The sequence below is a fragment of the Verruconis gallopava genome (assembly GCF_000836295.1).
Source record: "Verruconis gallopava strain CBS 43764 unplaced genomic scaffold supercont1.8, whole genome shotgun sequence".
NCBI lineage: Eukaryota > Fungi > Ascomycota > Dothideomycetes > Venturiales > Sympoventuriaceae > Verruconis > Verruconis gallopava.
Genome location: NW_015622144.1, coordinates 939,497 through 960,182, shown reverse-complemented (window position 1 = coordinate 960,182; position 20,686 = coordinate 939,497). Strand labels below are relative to the sequence as shown.

Below are 20,686 nucleotides of genomic sequence, written 5' to 3'. Positions count from 1 at the left end.
TGCTTAGTAAGATTTATATAGAAGAAAACTTATATATTTAAGATATATATTTTGTTTTACTTATATTATAAAACTGAGGTAGGTCCTGTTGCTTATATAGACCAATTACCCCGCTTTTCATACAACCTCGGTTAGTTGAATACCTCGGTTATTACCTAATACCTGAATGACTAATATTTTCATTCTGTTATTTAAGAAATATATTATAGATCTCATTCTGGATTAACAAAGGTTAAGAAGATCTTAAATTATTAAATTAGATAATATTAATATTTTTACCTTATAAAGTAGAAAGGTTACCTACTAGAAGAAAATACTTAAGAATTATATAAAAACCTTAACTATCTGCTTAAGTTATCGTAATATTATTATAAGAATCTAATATATTTAAAACCTCTTAATTTCTAATAGTTTAATTAAAGATGGTAAGATTATTTATAAGTTTATATAGTTTACTATTAGAGTAACTACTATTTCTTATTTATTCTGCTTCTTCTTTCTCCTCTAATTTATCTATTAAATAAATTACCTTTACTTTTATATAACCCTTAACTACCTTTAAAATTTTCTAATTCTAGGAAAGTTAAGCTAAAAGCTTCTATTATATAATATTTAGTTTAAATAACTTTTTAAGATTCTTTTCTATAGCTAATTTAGCTTCTTCTCTAATTTTATCAAGGACTTCCTATAATATATTAATATACTTTATACCCTTATAAATATAGTTTATATATTTAATATTTTTTAAGGAAGATATAGTAATATAAGTTAGATTATAGATTAAATAATATTTATAACTAAGGATAATAATACTTCCGGACTCCTTAAGTTTAGAAGTAAGATATTTATGGTGAAGAGAAGAATTTAAAGATATCTTTATTTTCCTTTTAGTAATCTCTAAACTCCTTAAATACTAAAGCTTAGGATAAGCTTACTAAAGAGGGGAATAGTGTTATGGAGTAATATATAAATAGTTATATAAGAAATAATTATAATTATTTTGCTTAATAATAAGCAGAATAAGTATATTAGTTAATAATTAATAATTAAGGTATTATTAATTAATAGAAGCAATTATTTTACTTAAAATAATTAAAATAATTATAGTAAGTAAGGTAATAAGGATGCTAAGAATAAGGTCTACATAAGTACCCTGTCTCTATTAATATTGCACTTCTTCATAATTTAACTATCTAGTTTATCTAGTAGTTAGTTTAAATATATTCCTATACTTTTAAAGCTTAAACTATTCTAAGTTATAAATATAATTATCTTATTATATTCCTTCCATAATAAGCTCTTATTATATCTTATTCCTTTGCTCTAGGAAGCTAAACCCTTCCGAAGTGGCTTACATTAGTGAAGCTAGTCGGTATTGGGAAAATATTCCTAACAGAAGCTAATCCCTTCCGAAGTGGCTTACATTAGTGAAGCTAGTCGGTATTGGGAAGATATTCCTAACACCCTATTAGACTTCTTAGATGCCTTATATACTTACTTAATTATAGAAGCAGTCTTAGCTTATATAAGACCTTCTTTAGTACTAGTTACAGAGTCCAATAAGCCCGGCTATCAGCATATTAATTAAAGGATACTAAATAGTGATAAATTCAGTAGTTATTCTTATAGAGGAGAATAAGAAGCTTTATATAGAGAATTAATACTGGAAATAAAAGCAGTAGTATTATAGAAGATATATTATATAAAGAGGTATTCTATAGGCTTAATAAGGCCAGTTTCTGCTCTAAGGAGATGGAAATAGTCAGACTTAGGGTATTATAGATGAGGTTGCTATTGTATGGTAGTAAGTATTACCAATATATAATGGCTGCGGCATTCAAAGCCATCAGATTAATTAGTATTCTAGTACCTAAAGTATATATTTTAAGAATATTATTATTAATAATAAAGGTTGTTATTATATATTATAAGATAAGTTCATATTTAAGTAGTGAGGTGGACCACTGAGTGGTGAAACACGTTATATCAAATTTATATATTACTAAGTAATATTGATTTAACCAATATATCCGTATAATAGATGCTTACGGTTGCGAAATGCTGGTCAATTAAACTCCGCCCTTAGTAATTCAATCTCACTTATCATGTAAATATGGATATCCTCAAATAGGAATATGGATGATGCCATCCTAGATATAGACTTTATACGATTTATCCGGATGAGCAGGAACTCCATTGTATGGGGTAGTGTCACGGCGTATTTGGATAAGTGTCTTATTTTCAATTCCAAAAATTATTCACTAGGTCAATCGAGATCTAAGTTTAAATAGAGGAAAAAGAAGATTACGCATACTTTTTTCAGAATTCAATCAATTTTACTCCAGATCTCTAGGGATTAATTTTGAAGAGTTGATGAGATAAATCAGCAAATTCATCATGAGGAAATGCGAGGAACTTAGCTAGAATCGTGATGCCTAGGAGCACTAGTTAAGTTGCTGATACTGAAACTCATACTAAACACACAGTTAAACTGCCAGAAGATTATGTTATATCCTAGTATAATTTAAATAAGCCAGAACCACGTATGTAGATAGCGCTCGCTGTTATTGCATCGCGACCACTACAGATTTGCCACTCACGTGGTGCGTAATGCTCACATTAAGATGAAAGAGGCTTGCTAAAAGCGGTTCAATAGTGCCGCTTTTGAATAAAATACACAATTTATTTTGAGCTAAATAGTTTCATATAATCTCCCTGCCGAGGTTCATGGTTTTGGATCTCCAGCTTTGCGCTTAGCTTGAAGCGCCAATACTGCTGCCTGCGTCTATTCAGCCGAAATTTCTTCGACCCCTCCTGATGCAGTCCTCACAAGAGACAGATCATCCGGCAACTGATGCTGTCATCCATAATTTTTATTCTATCAACTGATCTCTGTTATAACACGAAATTGGCAAATGGCTCTCAATATCGCAAAGTCCCCTTTGATTGGTCCTGTTCTCGCCCTCAATGGCTGGACATTCGTCATGGAACTTTGGCTGTACAGAAAGCGCATTCCAGCTATCAATCGAGCCGCGGAACAAGGAAAGTTGAAGATAGATGCCAGCATGACCAAAGCTGGTAAGCCCCTGGATGCCCGTACGCTCACTTAGGAAGATGTATACTTATATACATGAGAAGACTTGGATAAAGCTCTTCCTCCTCATGTACGCTGGCCTGCGTAAGTTGTTTAATGCGCGCCTTTCAGGCCAGATAAGTTAATATCAAGGTTCTTCGCAGAGACAATTTCGCTCACTTGCATGAGCAACCTACATTGTTTTACGCCACTACACTATCATTGGTGTTGCTTGGGGCAGACAATCCGCTCAATATCAGGCTTGCGTGGGGTTATGTTGGACTTCGCGTGCTCCATTCACTTGTTCAGGCCAGCGTCAATAAGATCATGCTTCGTTTCTCTCTATTCGTCGCAAGTAGTATCGTACTTGCTGGAATGACTGCAAGAGCCACGCAAGCTTTCCTCGCCTAACGGACATTTTGGAAAAGCTTTCTGCGCAAGGCTTACCAAAAGATTAGAAACAATTTATTGTGTATATAAGGCATTGATTCAATGTAAAGAACGAATCACTCGAGAGTTTCCGAGTAAGTCGAGCATCACCTTTACGACAACAGTTCCTAGTTGAAAACTCGATCCGACGAGAAGTATAACAGCAATAGAATGCTAAGCTTAGGGCCTCCAAAGGAAAATCAATATTATTCTTTTGATTCTCGATTTGATGAACCGTCACACATAGTAGCTATGAGGGTCTAAGCTCTCAATTTTGCCCGAGGAATTCAAGTTTAGAGAATAGGTATGTCCATGTTAGGTAATGCTAGTTATAATTATACCAGACAGCTTTAAATTGCGTCTTATGTTGAAACAAGACGTATGCTACATTCACCCGAAACCATACCCTGAATTCAACATAAATGTGTGGTTGTTACGCTTTTAGAAATATCCCCATCTTTTATAGAGTTACTTTGCCAGAGTGAAACCACCGTAAACGTTGCAAGTCGTATAAAGAGTTGCACTTGTACTTATAATTTATCATGAAGAAATACCAACTGATGCAACAAACATGTTTAGATAGTCAACATTTGAGTGTAGTGAATCTGCATTGTATTAATGTATGCTGTTTCCGAGTTTGCTCGTAGTTATGCCGCTACTATAGCAGCAAGGTTCTAGATGTCCTAAAGGAGGGACCAATGGTTAATATCGAGTAATAGCAATGTATATTCTTGTATACAAATTTCCTCTTTACAGCACTACGAGACGTGCAAAGGGCGCAGATTCCGCATTAATTGAAGCATGAATGCGCGCAACGTGTATTGGTTGCGCTTCATCTGTCCCTAGGAATGACTGGCTCAAAACCATTGCTTCTGCTCAATGGATGACATACAATTGACACACACAAGCGCCGCCGCTCTGCAGAAACATACTGTGTTTATGTATATATTGCAAAAAGTCAGTCTTCAACATCCACGTCTAGATGGTTTTCCTTTTTTTTCTTTTTCTTTTGTGTCCCGTCTTTTGGCCTCTCTTTCCTGACCGAACGATTGTCTTCCTCTGGCGGTTGGAAGTCCTTTTCTCTGGCCTTGCGCTTTTCTTCCATCTTTTCCCTAACCCTCTCCTCTCTCAACTCCTTGGCCTTTCTTTCCTTTGCTTGCTTGCTTAAGAAATACTCGCCACTCTCAATCTGCAAATCGACTTTGCTCTTCTCCATTGGCGGTGGGAACGGCGTGTACACTTTCTTACTTTTATCTGTCACCTTGTGTGGCACCCGTCTCTTACTTAGCGTCCTCTTCCTGAAGTTTGGAAGGAAGCGATCCCACGACTGGTTGGCCAACTCAGGATCCTTTGCCAGCTCTCGCTTGATCATGAGCTCCTTGATATGGTAGATTGGATGTATATTAGCCATGCAATCCGTTACAACGCGACGAACTTCCTTCAGGCCCTTGTAAGGTCCCATAACGGCGACAGTGTTGCCTTGCACGAGAATGTAAGTTTGAGTGAGCAGTTCGAGGGCTTTCAGAGTGGTGCCGTTAGGACCGAGTATTCGCTGGCGTCGCTTGACAAAACGCTCCTTGTTGCGGACAAGATTGCGGATCTTGATAATATCGCAGGCAACACCATCGTCGAGGATTTTCACAGCTTGAGGTGAAGGCACGCTCCGAGCGAGCAGCTTGATAAGATCTCGAGCTTTAAGTATGGCTGCTGGGTCGAAGGTCTTGCGCGTTGTCTTGACTGTCATGCTTCCCTCGACCAGGTCCAGAGTGCACGCAATGCCATGCTTTTCAAGTGCGCGCGTGATCATTGGCCACGATTCCTTGAGATAGAATTCGCGGTACTTGGGAAATAGGGTAGCGAAGGATGATTCCTCGGCGAAAGCACCTCCTACATTGTCTTCCGGTTTGAACTCCTCGATCTGAACAGACCGTAATTAGCCGTTGGACATACTAGCACGACCTGCTTTGACATGCTGAGACAAGGGCGGGTGGTTGTTGCCGTGGAAATTGTCCCGCGCTGCGGGCAATTGCTCACCTTCCATTTGTCTATGTCATCCGTATCCCACGGCTTTTCCCTCTCGTGTGTGCCTCCCATGGTGAGTATGAAGCGGGTCGCCTACCGTTATGTACGTATGCGTTCTCTTGTGAGTGATGTTGTTCGCGAGCGAATACAGCGAAAACCAAACGTTTTTTTCCTCGGACTTGGCCAGGGTCAGAGCAGGGGTTGGCTGCACGACAAAGAATTTGTCCCCACCGATTCGACACGGTACTCTTGCTCCTCAGCCTTAGCGCACCATCCCCCGCTCAAATATCCACGAGGCGATCTCCACGGCTCCCTTCAAAGTCGAGCTTCTTCCACCCGTCTTGTTTCTGTAGCAATTTTGCCATCTGTTCTGACGATGTGCGAGAAGCCTACGCTCCCTCTTGTTTTCCTAGATGTATCCATTGGAACAGAGCCCGTGGGTCGACTTGTTTTCGAGCTTTACACAGACAAGGCACCCAAGACATGCGAGAAGTAGGTTCATGGCTTCAGCAGATGCAGACGTGACATAATGCTCCTTATTACTCTCTTGTTGACTTTGCCATAGCTTCAGAACACTATGTACGAGTGAGAAGTCCTCGCTTACGTACAAAGCGTCACCCTTTCATCGCATTATAAACGGATTTATGATTCAAGGTGGTGACATCACAATGGGCAATGGTCGTGGTGGGGCTTCTATCTATGGCGGAGAGTTTGAAGATGAAAATTTGGAATGGAGAGACATTGACGAGGCAGGTTTGCTGTGTATGGCGAATCGTGGCAAGGACACAAACAATAGCCAGTGGGTATCTTCATGGTAGAGCGAGAAGAGAACAGTGTTGAGGTTTGCGAGAACAGATTCTTCATCACCCTTAGGGAGAGCCCACATCTCAACGCTAAACATACCATCTTTGGCATGCTAGTCGAAGGCAAAGAAACGCTCAACCAAATGGCGAAAGTGCCGGTCGATAAAGAGGACAGGCCACTCACGGACGTAATAGTGGCACATTGTGGAGAGTTGGAGTATAGGAGGAAGCCTGTAGCCAAGATCGTGAGTATGAATCAGGACAATCATCGCGCAACCGTCAGCTCCACGTCACGGGGTCGTCATAAACGTAGACACTCGTCATCACGATCACGGTCACGATCGCCCTCCCCATCTCGCGGGCACGGGAGGCGGTCTGGGTCGAGACACCGTCATAGACACAGGCGACACAAGCGAGACGATACAATGTCTCGGAGTCGTAGCCCTACGCCTCCTATCCGTGTCAGACGACGAAGTGACGCATCGCCGGACCATACATTTCGCGGGCGGGAAAGGCGGAGATCGGGAAGTCGGACGCCAATACGAGAAAGCGACGGTGGGAGCCCCGAACCGGAAAGGAAGAGCAATCGCAAGCGAAGTTCGCCTCCGTCACGCCCATGGTCATGTAACAGCGTGCCGGGACGTGAGGGCGAGGAGCAGAGACGGCAGAGAAGTCTACCAAATCAATATCGAAAAGAGGATGTGAGGATTGGTGAAATGCAGAATAGGCAACTCGAAAAGGTTGGTGGCAATGCAAGGGAAGGTAGCAGTGTGGAAGGGGTTGTGTACAGGGGAAGGGGCTTAATGAAATATCACGAGCGAAGAAGCGGGTGGTAACATGTTTTGCGTTACCACGAGGAAAGGGACGGAGGCCTGTTTTTCTGGTTTCTTTACATGTTTTTGCTCGTGCATTCTAGATACCCCAATACTGACGTTAAGAACTGCTCGCTTCTTCCTGTCACGTCGTTCTTCCGCGTCAGGACTTGGTGTTTCGGAGACAAGTCGTTTACGACTAGATTCTATGCCCCTGCTTTGTGACATTCAAACGATGCGAATTGCCAATCCACCGTCTGACCTTCTTGCAAATAAATGAGCAAAAGTGCGACATAGTTGCGAGCAGAGTCCTGCAGGCAAGCATGCATGACGAATCATAGCCAGCGCGGCTATGTCGTTCCGAGATGTAGAATGAGAAGCGCATTCAAAATCACCGCAAACCTCTCGATACCTTTGCTAGCAGCGCTTAGTCGTTGTGGAACACTCTACAGCAGGCTGGAGTGGAGTCGCGGTGAGTCGAGGTGCCCAACCGCAGTCGCCTTGCACCAGGCGCTAGAAGCAGCAGTAGTGGGGCGGTGGCACTGTGGCCTAACTTAGCATAGCCTGGTTCCAATTAGTAGCTCGTGCACTTGTACGGACTGCAGCGCCCAACTATTTACGCCTGAGCCCCCACCCCCCCGCCAGCGCACGCGCCTGGCGGGGTAAGTTTGACAGCGGCGGTTGCTGACAGGCGCGGTCAGTTCAGCGACAAGAAACCTGCGCCAAATTCAAGGGGGAAACTTGGTCTTCTGCGTACAGTGCCTTCACATCCACCGTGAGCAAGTTTGTCCGGATGTTCAGACGCTTGAGCAACTGCGTCGTCTCGCATCCTCATTCCTCTCTTGCTGATTCGGGTCGACTTTCGATCGTGCATACGAGAACGTGGCGGGGACTACTGTGCACGAGATCCGCGGAAGAGTCAGAGTCTGTTTCTTTATGGAGCCGCTATTATCTTGTAAGTCGAGATGATTGTCTGTTAGTTGACCCTGTCATTCTTTTTATTTTGCCTCTTCTCTGTTGTCCCCACCATCGCCGTACTGCTGTGTTTGTTTTCCTTCTCACCACTTCTTACTCGAGTTTGACATGCAATCGCTTATCTCAATGTGCTGACATATCAGCCTATTAGTACCGAAATGCTACTAGTGTTGCAAGGCATGTGTAGCAAGTGTCGCACCTCTCGCATCTTGGAGCCATCGATCTTCCACAACGAAAAGAAAAACGTTATCCCATCACCATGGGTTCACTACGTGTTTACGCCGTCTCCGGCACGATCCTCCGATCCCGCAGATACCCGCGGTCTTCCTTGACATTTAGCCTCGATATGACCACTTTTGCCAAGCTCCACCCCTCAGATCTAGCTATCCGCGCGTGCTCTGCATGGAGGCGCGATGGGGGAGACACTCTGTGTTGGCATGCTTATAAACGACATGGAAAGAGCAGAGATGAGCTGCGCATTGCTAGCGAGCATGCGGTGAAGAGTGGGCGATCTCAGTCGTTGAACTCCGCACATGACCTACCCCACCGGGAGAAGATGTGGAGAGAACGTATGGAACGTGTACGTCGTATGGTTGAGCTCGATCCCTACGAAGCGCTCTTTGGATATAGTAACAGAATCTTGAGAGGAATGAGACCTGATTGGACCAGTGATTCTGTAAGCTGGTGGCGCAAAGAAATAAACTTCGTCGTAAAGAACCCGTCTGCCGCGGGAAAAAAGGTCGAGATTGAGAGCGACGGATCACAAACCGCGATAGGAGCGAAGCAGCAGTCAATAAGAGACGGCGATGACATGGCCTCCCTCAATACCCGCACTGAATCTATTAGCTCTGAGGCTGTACCAGAAGTTAATCTTGTGTATGACCCAATCACCAACCGTATGGTAGAAAAGGATATTACGGACAAATATCCTGTCGACATCCGACCTTCTAAAGGAGAAACAGAAGTCATCCACGAAAACACTGAACATGTAGACATCATGAATCCCCTCGATGACAGCGTCAGACCGGTCGAACAACGAAAAGATGGGGATGCTGATGTTTCAATCAAGCCTCGTAGCAAAGTTACGAGTTTCAACATGCCGAAGGAGGAACTGCCTGAAGAGTGGAGAGCTTTTCCGAATATTTCTTTAGAGGCTGGCTCTCCTCCGCGCGCAGAATACGAGGCATACAAGTCGAGGCGCTTTCCCAAAATTGTCGAATCAGAAAAGTGGCTCATGGATGAAAGATTAAAAATCTTTGACGACTCAAGCACTGCCATGGGACTACGAAGTAATCGGACAGATATGGAGACTCAATTCGATATACTCCATTCTGGCGAGCAAGAGGTAGCAGAGGAGCATCTCGTAGATAGGAAGCCTTTGTCGGTTCGACAAAACAAGGGAGCAAATGTGTCCAGCCCTATATTAGCTGAGTGGCGTGAGAAAGCAACGTTCAATATGGCTGCGTATGGCCAAGAACAGGCCGAACAGAAACCCCGCGATCATACAATTCAAATTCTTGGTAAAAACTCGAGGACTCAGGCGCGGATTGAGCAAGTGAACTCAAAAGAAGAGGACCCTCTTAATAAGCAGATTCTCCATCCTTCATTGAATATCAACGCAAAAAGAGACATTCTCAATTACACAAGAGAAGTCGCAAACACCAATATATGGACAAAGTACTTCGCAGATCAGGTCAAAGCGAGGCAAGAAGCAGAGGACCTTCTTTGCGAGATTCGAAACAAGAACATTCAATCATTCAACCATGGGAGCCAAAATTTCGAGGAGGGAAGCAAGAAGCGTCATGAGCTGCGCGATTTGCTATTAGAAGGACTCCATGAAGTCAAAAAAACGCTGCAGGAGGCCAGAGAAGAGATCAAGGCCATCGAGACACGTGGAGATAGAGAGGAATTTAAAGCGGAAAAGAGGCTAGAAGGACACCTAGAGCAGCATCAAGAAAGAGACGGTGCTTCTGCAAACACTCCTCTTGAGACAAGTCTGCAACGAATGAATAAGAAATCGACATCAAATCCAGGGCCAGTCGAAATCTCTACGGAAACTTTCAGCGCGCAGATAAGAACTCATGATCCTGTTGGGTATAGCCATGAACGTGAATCGAAGCGCCTTAAGTATCTCTCGTTGGAAACAGATCAATCCTTGAGAGATCGATCTTTGGCTGACATGGTTGGAAACACGATGAAGGCTAAGCAAAAGGACAGGGAGCCGATTGTAATGTCGAAAATAAGCTTAGAAGCTGCTAAGCTTAACAATGAGATCGATGCCCAGAAGACCTCTTTAAAAAGCTATGAGACATTTCGAAGATCCTCTGAGGCACAAAATATAGCAGAAGACGCCGCGAATAGAGGGAGCGAGTTGTCAGACCCGCAGGCTGAGACTAAGGAGTTGGATCCAAAGGAGAGTGATATTGCGCTCCTGGGAGAGAACCGACATGTCGACGAGGACGCGGATGGACCAACTACGGCAAGCCATACGCACCCGTTGAAAGTAAAAGCAGATTCGACTGTTCAGAAGAACGACGAGAATGAGGTGTTACCCGATGTCAATATGCCATCCTACGACGTTGGGGCTGCTCAAAATGCCGAGACACCGAAAAAGATAGAGGCTCCTACACCAGCATCTCAAGTCGAGTCAGTCGAGCCGGAACCTGCAACGTGTCTCTCACCCCCGGCTCCAGCCAAAGTAGTGAGATACAAGATCCTGGCCTATGACGCCAAGTCAAAGAAGATGACAACCGCTTCATTTGAGAGTGTTTTCTTCCCAAATGAGACCATAATCCCTACGACAATCACGCTCCGCCATCTCACATATGCAAACAGATTCTTACCAAAGCTTGTCAAATGGCAGCATCAAGGCTTTGTGCCTGTTCATGCAGAAGGAAACTTACTCATCCTCCGTCAAGATGCAGAGAGCAAGGCTGATGCCAATAGTGCTTTTGATCTGAGCGATGCTCTTGTACAGGAAGAGAGCGTAGCCGACGATGGCAAGCCTGTGGAGACGAAGGAGCCTAAGCGTTTAGAGCCCGTCTTTAGCGGCAGATATAGCCAGAAGTACGCGGAAAATGCGTGGAGAAAATGGAAGGATATGCGGCGACAGGCTCGAATTGCTCAGAGGAGACGCTTCAAGAGAGTCATCAAATTCATGGCAGGATGCGTAGTGGTCTCCGGTGCGATGATTTATATTGCAGGCGTTGTGGCGGAGGTAAGGCACGATCGTGGCAGGAGAAAGTTTGTGGTAAGCGAAGAGAAGAGAATTTAATGATGGGAACTAGATGTACTGCATAAGACGTGTTTGAGACCTTCGTTGAGTTGTTTTCTTGAACAAGATAACTCTGGAACGGTAAGAGACTGTTCATGACTAACGTACAATACATTTCTGACATCTTTTCAGATGGCTGGACTTCTCCCTACTCTTTATACAAGTCTCAAGCAATGGCGATTGATAAGGATAAATTCACTTCTTGTACATAAAACTTGATCATCTTGTCATGTTTGGGCAGGAACGATGTCTCGTCTCCAAATGGCTTCGCTCATCCTTGTGACCTGCGTCATCTCTTCAACGTCATGCACGCGTACAATGTCTGCTCCACCATGAACCGCTGCAGCCACGGTGGCTGCTGTGCCCCATGTCCGTTCACTCGCCTCCTTCACTCCCGTGATTGCGCCTATGAAACCCTTGCGACTCGACCCAAAAAGCCACGGGATCTCATCCAACGTACGATATGCGCCATTGGTAACACGTCCCCGCCCATTTGCTGAGGTGAATTCTGGCGCCCGCCTCAAAATTTCCAGGTTCTGAACTGCCGTCTTCGCGAAACCGATTCCTGGGTCCAAGATTATCCGCCAGCGACGGATTCCAGCATTTTCTGCTGCGATAACACGGTCGAGCAGCTCGTCTCTGATCGTAGTAACGAGATCATCGTCGTATGTCGTGTTCTTTCTAGATGACATCGTTTGTGGAGTACCTCGCATATGCATAATTACATATGTGCAACCAAGATCGGCAACTGTGGACAACATACGCTCGTCTTGTGCTCCAGCCGAAATATCATTGACAATATCCGCACCAGCCTGAATGGCAGCAGCAGCTACTGAGGCGCGATACGTATCCACGCTAATCGCAAACGACGGCGTGCTTGGGTCTTCACGGAGTGAAGACAGAACTTCAAGGGCAGGTCTAAGACGCGCGATTTCATCCGCGGCAGACACGTCTGGTGCGCCAGGACGAGATGACTGGCCTCCGAGGTCAATAATTGTTGCACCAGATCGGAGATGGGAGAGTATCGTTGAGTGGAGGTATGATTTATCATCCGACACGTGCTGGCCACCATCGGAGAAGGAGTCAGGTGTTACGTTTAGTATAGACATGACGTGGGTCTTCTTCGAGGCTTCACTGGGTACGATCGGTCGTATGGCCTTGCCCAGTAATGTGCAAGGATTGATCGGGCGTAATATGGGAGAGCTCCCTGACTTCATTTTTTCGTTCCACAAATGTTCCAGTATAACTCTATAAGGTTGCTTATTCCGGTTGTGGATGAATGTTTCTGGGATCGAATTCGTTGATGACTCTTTCGCGCAAGCTGTGGGTAATAGTCTGAATCACCTGATCAGCATGTCCTTATTAAAATTTATCTTGGTTTTTAGGTTGTGAGATTACAATGTACTACAATATACACAGAGGCAAAAGAGTAAAAGGGGAGGGCTGAATTACTGGCACAAAGGAGCCAAGACGAAGTCACGTTCCTCCATCAGCGGATGTGGTATAGTCAGGTCCGGTTCTAGAGATCGAAATTGGCCGCGTTCCCAGAGAATAATATCCAGGTCGATGTTTCTCGGACCTTTGTCAAGAAGCTTTACACGGCCCATCTTGCTCTCAATAGCTTGCAGTACCTTCATCAACTCAATGGGCTCGAGAAACGTTTCGGCCATACAAACGCCGTTGAGAAAATCGTCCTGGTCTTCAACGTACATAGCCTTAGTTTGCCAAAGGCCACTAGTTGCGTAAATATGGATGCTTGCTTCCTCCATCTCCCGACACGCTCGCTCGATCCAATGAAAGCGGTCGCCCATGTTGCTGCCAAAAGCGATGACGTATTTCATCATATGCTGATTGAAAGGCTCTGTTACTCTCGTTCTGCTAGTCGATGAGGTGTGGATTTCGCGAAGTGAAGCTGGTATATGTGCTCGAAGGCTGACGGCGACATTAGGCGACAGTGTTCTGACGCCACAGGAGCAGCCGTCGTATTGTGACGTATCGGTGTGAAGTATAGATGTGGTGCTCAGGAAATGCCCCTTACGACTGCTGGTCCGGGTAACCTTGTTCTGGGTAGGAGGCCAAGTTGTCTGATACGTTCTTCGACACAGCCAATAATGCTGGGTTGAGATAGAGGACCAGGGGCGGATACAGCCTGCTCTGGCATCGCAGCACTTCGCCGCGACGGTCGCTTTGACCGGTGATGACAGTCGGCAGAGCGCGAGCAATGTTTTTCTCATCGTTGCACATCTGAACATGACCATCGAAAGGATAGCGCAGCTGGACGTAGTAGGCAACGGGAAGTCCCGATAGCACGTGTCTTGCTGAACAAGCGTGGACTTTCTTGCCTTCCTTGTGGCTACTAACTTGCGTCTCTGCAACAAACAAATTTGTCCATCATAGGCCGGAACCGGCTGGCGACGGATGGAAAAATCCCCCAAACCGGACCCTGCATATGGGTAACGAGACCCCGGATTGATTAGCACACACCCCGCACGTTCGCTCTTTCCTCAACACACGCCAAGCTAAGCTCGGTCCTTCTTTCCCTCTTCTCTTTCCCTATGGCTGACTGGAGGAAACGCGGAATCTAGCAATTCAATACGCAGGCGCTGCGGTACTCTGTACATAAAATCATCCATAAAAAGTGATTGATCATCAACACAGCTTTTCAATCCCTTTCTACTGCTCGCTTGCCGCACAAAAATCTGAACCGCTGTCACGATTGTCGACCTCGATGCTGACATGGTCCATTATACTCCCATTGCGGCGATTTCCCTGTTGCAGGCATATTCATTCGAGCACATGTCAACCGCCCGGAAAATAACTTGAGTTGGAGGTCAGAGCACTTTTGCTCACTCACGTGATGCTTCACCTCAGCATCCATCTCGCCCTTGCTTGAGTCTTTGTGTCTGTCTCCACATGCTGCGACTTTGCGAGGGATCACTAATAAGAATACTAATGAACATTTACTCTAACCATTCCTAGTTTAGACTACTGACTTTCTCTTCTCTAAGCATCAGCAACACAGCAACTGCTTGTGCTCGTGTTCTCGTCTCCGCTAGGCCAAATTCAGCAGGCCGAGGTGTTTGGCTTCCCTTCTGTTGACGGACCGCGGCGTCTCCTCCACGACGGATATATACCGCGAATAATCAGGTCTTGCTCCCGCTTCGCCTGATATCTTCGATACTTTTTTCTCTCATCCTCATTATACCCTTCTGGTCGTACTGTTTATTCTCCTCGATCCGGCATAGGTCCAAGGAACTCTCTTTCTCTCCAGCCTCTTGCAGACACTGTGACAATGGCCTCTCCACGTATGTTCTACATACGCCCATCAACTGCCCCTACTCTTACTTGCCTGGATGTGATCAAGGATTGCGCTAAGATGTTGCACTGCAGAACAGATCAAGACCGTCACAACCGACCTTCTGGGCATTAAGCACCCAATCCTGCTAGCCGGCATGAACGTTGCTGCTGGCCCGAAGCTCGCTGCCGCCGTCACCAACGCTGGAGGTCTCGGCGTCATTGGCGGTGTCGGCTACACGCCAGATATGCTCAGGGAGCAGATCGCCGAGCTGAAGGCTGATCTGAAGGACAAAAACGCTCCTTTTGGCGTCGACCTGCTCCTGCCGCAGGTGGGCGGCAACGCACGCAAGACTAAGTAAGTCTGAGAATACCGATGAATGCACAAGTTTTGCATTGGAGATACAGAAATGCTAATAAGTGCCACAGCTACGACTACACTAAGGGTAAGCTTGGTGAACTCATCGACATCATCATCGAGTCTGGCGCCAAGCTGTTCGTTTCTGCCGTTGGCGTGCCACCGAAGCAAGTTGTTGACAAACTGCACAAGCACGGGGTCTTGTATATGAACATGATCGGACATCCTAAGCACGTTAAGAAGTGTCTGGAACTTGGTGTCGATATCATCTGCGCCCAGGGTGGAGAGGGCGGTGGACACACTGGTGACGTTCCAACCACAGTTCTGATCCCCACAGTTGCTGCGTTGTGTCGTGGTAAGAAGTCGGCGTTCACAGGCCAGGATGTGCAAGTCATCGCTGCCGGCGGTCTTTTCAACGGCCAGTCGCTCGCCGCTGCGCTGAACCTTGGAGCCACCGGTGTCTGGATTGGTACTCGCTTCGTCCTCTCGAAAGAGGCGGGAGCTCCACGTGCGCACAAGGAAGCTGTGCGCACTGCAGGCTTCGACGACAACATTCGCACCATCATCTTTACTGTAAGCACATACAAATTATTTCTCACCAAGAATCTGTGTAGGATTATGACTAACAAGCTAATGTTTATAGGGCCGACCTCTCCGCGTGCGCACAAACCCTTATATCCAAAACTGGGAGGAAAATCGCCAGCAAGAGATCAAGGAGTTGACGAGCAGAGGCAAGATTCCTGTCGAGCATGACATGGAGACCATGGGAGACGACATTGACGATGACACGCTGGACAATGCCAGGCCATTCCTCATGGGCAAGGCTGCAGCGGTCGTCAATGAGGAACTGTCAGCCAAGGAGATCATCGATGATATGGTGAACAGTGCAGTACAGTGGCTCGCTAAGACGAACAATTATGTTGTGACCAAGAGCAGCTTGTAAATTGTGCAACAGGCGGCCGAATACATAATTGATGTTTTGGAAAGTATTCGTCATGACTTCAAGATATGAACGCTTCGCGGAAAATCTTGTGTAGAAATACGAAAAAAGGCTCAAACGGCTTGCTTCTCTTGTAGCTCGTGGGCATATCGACTGTCTTGTTCTGTCCATATAGCATGCACCGAGAGTTTCCATCAGGCCATGCAATGAAAGAATAAGTCTTGACGTTCAATGATTGGTGATAGTGGTGAGCAAAGTGTGCTTAAGGTAGTCGTTGATTGCATCAAGGATTTCAAAATACCGAATATGAATCGCTAAATAGATTATTTAACCAAAATACCTCAGCTCGTGATACCGGTTTCGCTGCTCCGTAACTTGATTTAACTTATTACTATTGACTTGCCCAAAATCCTGCACTGGATGGACCTCGCTAGGGCAATTATTCCAAAAGTGTCGTCATTGTCCCACTTCCCGCAGAAATAGTCGCAGAAAGAAACAAACCACCGACGTATGATCTAAGTTAATAAGCTACGGCGGATCCTACACAGATTCAATTTTCATCCTCCGCACATCCTCTTCCCAATATTTAACATCCTCGCGATTCCAGGTGTCTTCATGTATCATCACACGCAAACGTGCCACCAATGAACTTTACGGACTGCAACTCAAGGTGAAGCGCAACTCAACGAATCATCTACCGCGCTCGCGTTTGCCGCGTTCTGGCCCCCATAACACAGCAAAGACAGTTTACTAAGATAAGCATCTATACCAGGCCAGACGGGATGATGGCTGGTGACGGGAAATTGCGTCCTTGCGAATGCGTGTGTCCATTTTGCTTTCTCCCCCATTCCTTTCACGTTTTGTTCAGCTTTGCAACCCTGGCCGAGTCTGTTGACCGGTGAAAGAAAGCTTAAATTTGTTCTTTCACCGCAGTTTTCTCTCTAGCAACACTCCTTTCGCAGCATCTACTGTCTTCTTCAAGAGCACGGCTACGTTCGAAATACGTCGCCGATGCCGCCAAATTCTGTACAGAACCAATTCATACCGTACTTCATCTCGTAGCATAGTCCTTCGCACACGAAGAGCCGCGCATTCGTATCATCTCAAATCGCAGAATATCGACAACTTCCTCCAGTACATTCTACTCTCAGCGCTCAGTCTAAGATGGATCTGCCCGAGCCTGTACTGAACCCTTCTCCGCCTCCTAATCTAGAATCTTCATCTGGACCGAAGCACGACGAGTTTTACAAGTATTGGGATCGTTTTATAAGTGTAAAGGAGAAGACGAAAAAGAGTAAGTCCAGAACGTCTTTGATGGTCACCAACTCTGCCACAACGAATGCGAAAAGTGAACATCCAAGTGGCACTTTCACAACTGCCCGCACATCAAACGTCGACTCGCAAGTGTACAATGACGGCAGGAGGCAAGGTACTAGTCTTGAGAAAGACGTCGAAGGTCGTCCAGGTCATCCTATGGTGCGAAGTAATACTGAAGGCGTGATCTCAAGGCAAAGAGCAACGACGTCGTACGAGGAGGCGGTCGCAAGCTGCCGTGCAAAGGTTGACGCTATTAGGCGCGAATGCAGGAGACTTAACCTGAAGTATTATGACCGCCTTTTTGATCTACCCGCTCAAGACACGCTTCTCTCTCTTGACTCAAAGGAAACCCCTGTCTCTGTTAAGCAGCTGGTGGGTGTTGGCAGTGTGAAGCGTGTAGAGGACATCTATGAGGAACCAGAATTTTTTATCGACGGTGCGACAGCCAATGACATTCGTCAGGGTACCAATGGAGATTGCTGGTTTTTGGCCGCTATTACTGCTCTATCTGGAAAGCCGGAGCTGATCAATCGCATTTGCGTGGCGAGGGACGAGAAGGTTGGTGTCTATGGGTTTGTGTTTTTTAGGGGTATGTTGACCATTCCTGTCGTGCGATTGGCGTACGTACTAATCTAGTGATAAGACGGCGAATGGATTTCGGAGGTTGTAGATGATCGACTCTGCCTTCGACAATCGGATGACTCAAAGAACTACCACACAGAATACATGCTGACCACAGGAGGCGATCAAAATCCTATGACCACCCCGTTGACCAATATGGCTTACGGAGTCTCAAAACTTCCGCAGGAGTTTAGGGAGAGCTTACGAAGAGGTTCGAATGCCCTTTATTTTGCTAGTTGCAAGGACAGCAACGAAACATGGCTGCCTCTGTTGGAAAAAGCTTACGCAAAAGCACATGGGGACTATCAAGCTATAGAAGGCGGCTTTGCTGGTGAGGGGGTGGAAGATTTAACTGGCGGTGTCGCCACATATATCTCCAGTGAAGATGTTTTGGACAAAGACAAGCTTTGGAACGAGTTATTGCAGGTCAATGATAAATTTCTCTTCGGCTGTGGGTCACGTCAAGGTCGAGATTATGACCCCGCAGATGATGAAGGATTTGTCCGTGGGCACGCGTATACCGTGTTGGAAGCACGAGAAATTACGAAGCCGAAGAATATCGTCGACGAGGAGGAGCGACTGGCTATAAAAGCAGGACGTAAATACACTGACAAGAAGCGGAACGAAAAGGTGCGACTACTGAAGCTGCGGAACCCATGGGGCCGACAGGAATGGAATGGAAAGTGGTCCGATGGCTCAAAAGAATGGACACCAGATGTGATGAAGGAGCTTCAGCACACATTTGGTGATGACGGCATCTTTTGGATCTCATACCCAGACTTCCTCAAGTTCTACCCCGAGATTGACCGTGTGAGGCTGATTGGCTCGGAGTGGACAGTAACACAGCAATGGACTGCTGTCAACGTTCCCTATACAGCTGAGTATCTTGACACTTCTTTTACTCTGACCATCAAGGAGCAGGGCCCTGTGGTGCTAGTATTGAGTCAGCCGGACAGCCGATATTTTCAAGGATTGGTTGGTCGTTTCTCGTTCGATCTGCACTTTAGGCTGTACAAAGACGGCGAAGCGACATATTTGCTTCGCTCAATGGAGTCGGCTGGCTCGAACCGGAGCTGCTCCGCTGAACTAGACCTCGAGCCAGGCTTGTACACCATTCTCGTCAAGATCACAGCCACACGTACCGCATCTGATAGAACCGTAGAGGAAGTGATCAAACAGTATCGTGAATCCCGACGAGATAAATTACTCGCTGTTGGCAAAAGTTTTGATGCAGTCCATTCCAAAGGCCGGTTACGTGCATTGGAGGAGAATGATGCTCAGCAGGAGAAACTTGACGAAAAAGCTAAAGACAAACAACGCAAAATTGAGGAAAGAAACCGAAAACGAAAAGAGAGGCAGCGAGAGAGGCTTAGGAGGAAGCGGAGGGAAGCAGAAGAGAAGAGGAAAAAGGAAGAGAAGATAAAGACTGCAAAGGAGAAAAAGAAAGCAGACGAGAAGACCAAGAAGCGTCAAGGAAGTCGAAAGAATATCGAGACAGAGGACGCTGAAATGGGAAGACGGGAGGAAGTGAAGGATTTGAATAAAGAATCGCAGCCTGTGGAAACAAGGGTGACGCCAGATACTCAGGAACTTGCCCAGGCTAACCTAAAGGACGCGATCGTAGCTGACAATGCTGCCAAAGAGGCCATTGATAAGCACATCGGGAGTGTTGACACTTCATCTCCAGCTTCCGAACTACCTACCCTAGAACTAACACATGAGCCATTATTTGATGGAAGAGAATTAGACAAAGTTGACAAAAGCAACTGTTCTGAAGATAAACCTGTCCATGTGGAGACGGAGAGTGGAGCCAAGGTAGTTGAAGGTGTTCATATTGCCCTAACACGTGACGAATCCAGCACAAAGGCTGAGAACCTGAATGTTTCCAAAGCAAATGAAGGGAAGGGCGAACCAAACAATGATAAGGTCGAAGGCAATGAAGGCATGACAGTGGACAGGACTCATGAGTCGGCTGATGATGAACTCAACGAGGAGCAGGAATCTTGTCACTCATCAGACGATGAGGATCATGTGTCGGACTGTTCATCGGTTGCAGATAGTGATTTCACTTGGGATGATGTTGTAGACGGATCTGGCGCAGAGAGCGACAGCGATATAGACGACGATTCCGATGACGATGATATGTTCAAAGATGATCCATGGCGTGCACGATGCGTAATCGGACTCCGAGTCTGCAGCTTGGACAAAAGCGTGGTCATTGGATTCAAACACGGCAAAAATGGACCTGTGGGTCACGAGGAGGTTGAGGATCGAGGCTAAATATCTCCTGTCGTATACAAAATCGTGTCATTGACTGCGATATTGATTTAACTGTTACTTTCTATGTTTTAGCTAAATGTAAGGTGGTGATTGCATATTCTAGGACATTACGTTGATAAGTGGTCTTCTTGCTCTAGTATACATACACAATGAGTATATAATGTTGGAAAAGCCGGAGTATATCTCTAACACATAATGGAGATATGAATTTGCGGTGAAGATAATGCCACAACCTGATCAACAGACGTTGGTGACAATTGAAAGTTAGGCATTAATTTGGCATCCTTGGAACGCGCTACTTCTAACGACTTACGTTAAGGTAGAACGAAGGGCGGCACTGCAAATCATGAAAAGTATCATTTGCTTATAGCGCTTACGGAAAGACCGAGGAAAAGGTTCATCTTTGGTGCTCTCGAAAATGAACTGTACCAACCTAAAATTTTAATAAATGCATAACGGCTCCTTGGAGGAACTCATATCAATTAGCT

At 45.7% G+C, this 20,686-nt stretch overlaps 7 protein-coding genes across 10 annotated transcripts; 5 read left to right on the top strand and 2 right to left on the bottom strand.

Moving 5' to 3' along the window:
- Positions 1-2,812: 2,812 nt before the first annotated feature.
- On the top strand, positions 2,813-3,741 carry PV09_03327 (uncharacterized protein). The gene is made up of 3 exons (XM_016356514.1): positions 2,813-3,078; positions 3,139-3,178; positions 3,238-3,741. Exons 1-3 carry the CDS (start codon positions 2,916-2,918, stop codon positions 3,482-3,484), a joined length of 450 nt encoding a protein of 149 aa, XP_016216037.1. The 5' UTR covers positions 2,813-2,915; the 3' UTR covers positions 3,485-3,741.
- Positions 3,742-4,084: 343 nt separating this feature from the next.
- PV09_03326 lies at positions 4,085-5,655 on the bottom strand. Of its 2 annotated transcripts, none has more exons than XM_016356512.1 (2): positions 5,537-5,655; positions 4,085-5,420 (listed from the first exon to the last, which is right to left on the bottom strand). In XM_016356512.1, the coding sequence occupies exons 1-2, from the start codon at positions 5,594-5,596 to the stop codon at positions 4,461-4,463; spliced, it is 1,020 nt and encodes a 339-aa protein (XP_016216035.1). In that variant the 5' UTR covers positions 5,597-5,655; the 3' UTR covers positions 4,085-4,460. The 2 variants fall into 2 exon arrangements, with proteins under 2 accessions (XP_016216035.1, XP_016216036.1); XM_016356513.1 differs by having other exon boundaries at positions 5,622-5,655.
- Positions 5,656-5,819: 164 nt separating this feature from the next.
- Positions 5,820-7,272, top strand: PV09_03325. Of its 2 annotated transcripts, XM_016356510.1 has the most exons (3): positions 5,820-6,016; positions 6,090-6,323; positions 6,380-7,272. In XM_016356510.1, exons 1-3 carry the CDS (start codon positions 5,901-5,903, stop codon positions 7,161-7,163), a joined length of 1,134 nt encoding a protein of 377 aa, XP_016216033.1. In that variant the 5' UTR covers positions 5,820-5,900; the 3' UTR covers positions 7,164-7,272. The 2 variants fall into 2 exon arrangements, with proteins under 2 accessions (XP_016216033.1, XP_016216034.1); XM_016356511.1 differs by having other exon boundaries at positions 6,090-7,272.
- Positions 7,273-7,860: 588 nt separating this feature from the next.
- Positions 7,861-11,650, top strand: PV09_03324. Of its 2 annotated transcripts, XM_016356509.1 has the most exons (3): positions 7,861-8,094; positions 8,266-11,469; positions 11,521-11,650. In XM_016356509.1, the coding sequence occupies exon 2, from the start codon at positions 8,374-8,376 to the stop codon at positions 11,386-11,388; it is 3,015 nt and encodes a 1,004-aa protein (XP_016216032.1). In that variant the 5' UTR covers positions 7,861-8,094; positions 8,266-8,373; the 3' UTR covers positions 11,389-11,469; positions 11,521-11,650. The 2 variants fall into 2 exon arrangements, with proteins under 2 accessions (XP_016216032.1, XP_016216031.1); XM_016356508.1 differs by having other exon boundaries at positions 8,266-11,650.
- PV09_03323 (dihydropteroate synthase) lies at positions 11,420-13,756 on the bottom strand. Its single transcript, XM_016356507.1, has 2 exons — positions 12,841-13,756; positions 11,420-12,723 (listed from the first exon to the last, which is right to left on the bottom strand). Exons 1-2 carry the CDS (start codon positions 13,644-13,646, stop codon positions 11,616-11,618), a joined length of 1,914 nt encoding a protein of 637 aa, XP_016216030.1. The 5' UTR covers positions 13,647-13,756; the 3' UTR covers positions 11,420-11,615.
- A 345-nt stretch (positions 13,757-14,101) lies between these two features.
- Positions 14,102-16,337, top strand: PV09_03322 (uncharacterized protein). Its single transcript, XM_016356506.1, has 4 exons — positions 14,102-14,693; positions 14,779-15,040; positions 15,112-15,613; positions 15,684-16,337. Exons 1-4 carry the CDS (start codon positions 14,681-14,683, stop codon positions 15,981-15,983), a joined length of 1,077 nt encoding a protein of 358 aa, XP_016216029.1. The 5' UTR covers positions 14,102-14,680; the 3' UTR covers positions 15,984-16,337.
- Positions 16,338-16,481: 144 nt separating this feature from the next.
- Positions 16,482-20,320, top strand: PV09_03321 (uncharacterized protein). The gene is made up of 2 exons (XM_016356505.1): positions 16,482-17,886; positions 17,941-20,320. The coding sequence occupies exons 1-2, from the start codon at positions 17,145-17,147 to the stop codon at positions 20,196-20,198; spliced, it is 3,000 nt and encodes a 999-aa protein (XP_016216028.1). The 5' UTR covers positions 16,482-17,144; the 3' UTR covers positions 20,199-20,320.
- The last annotated feature ends 366 nt before the right edge of the window (positions 20,321-20,686 follow it).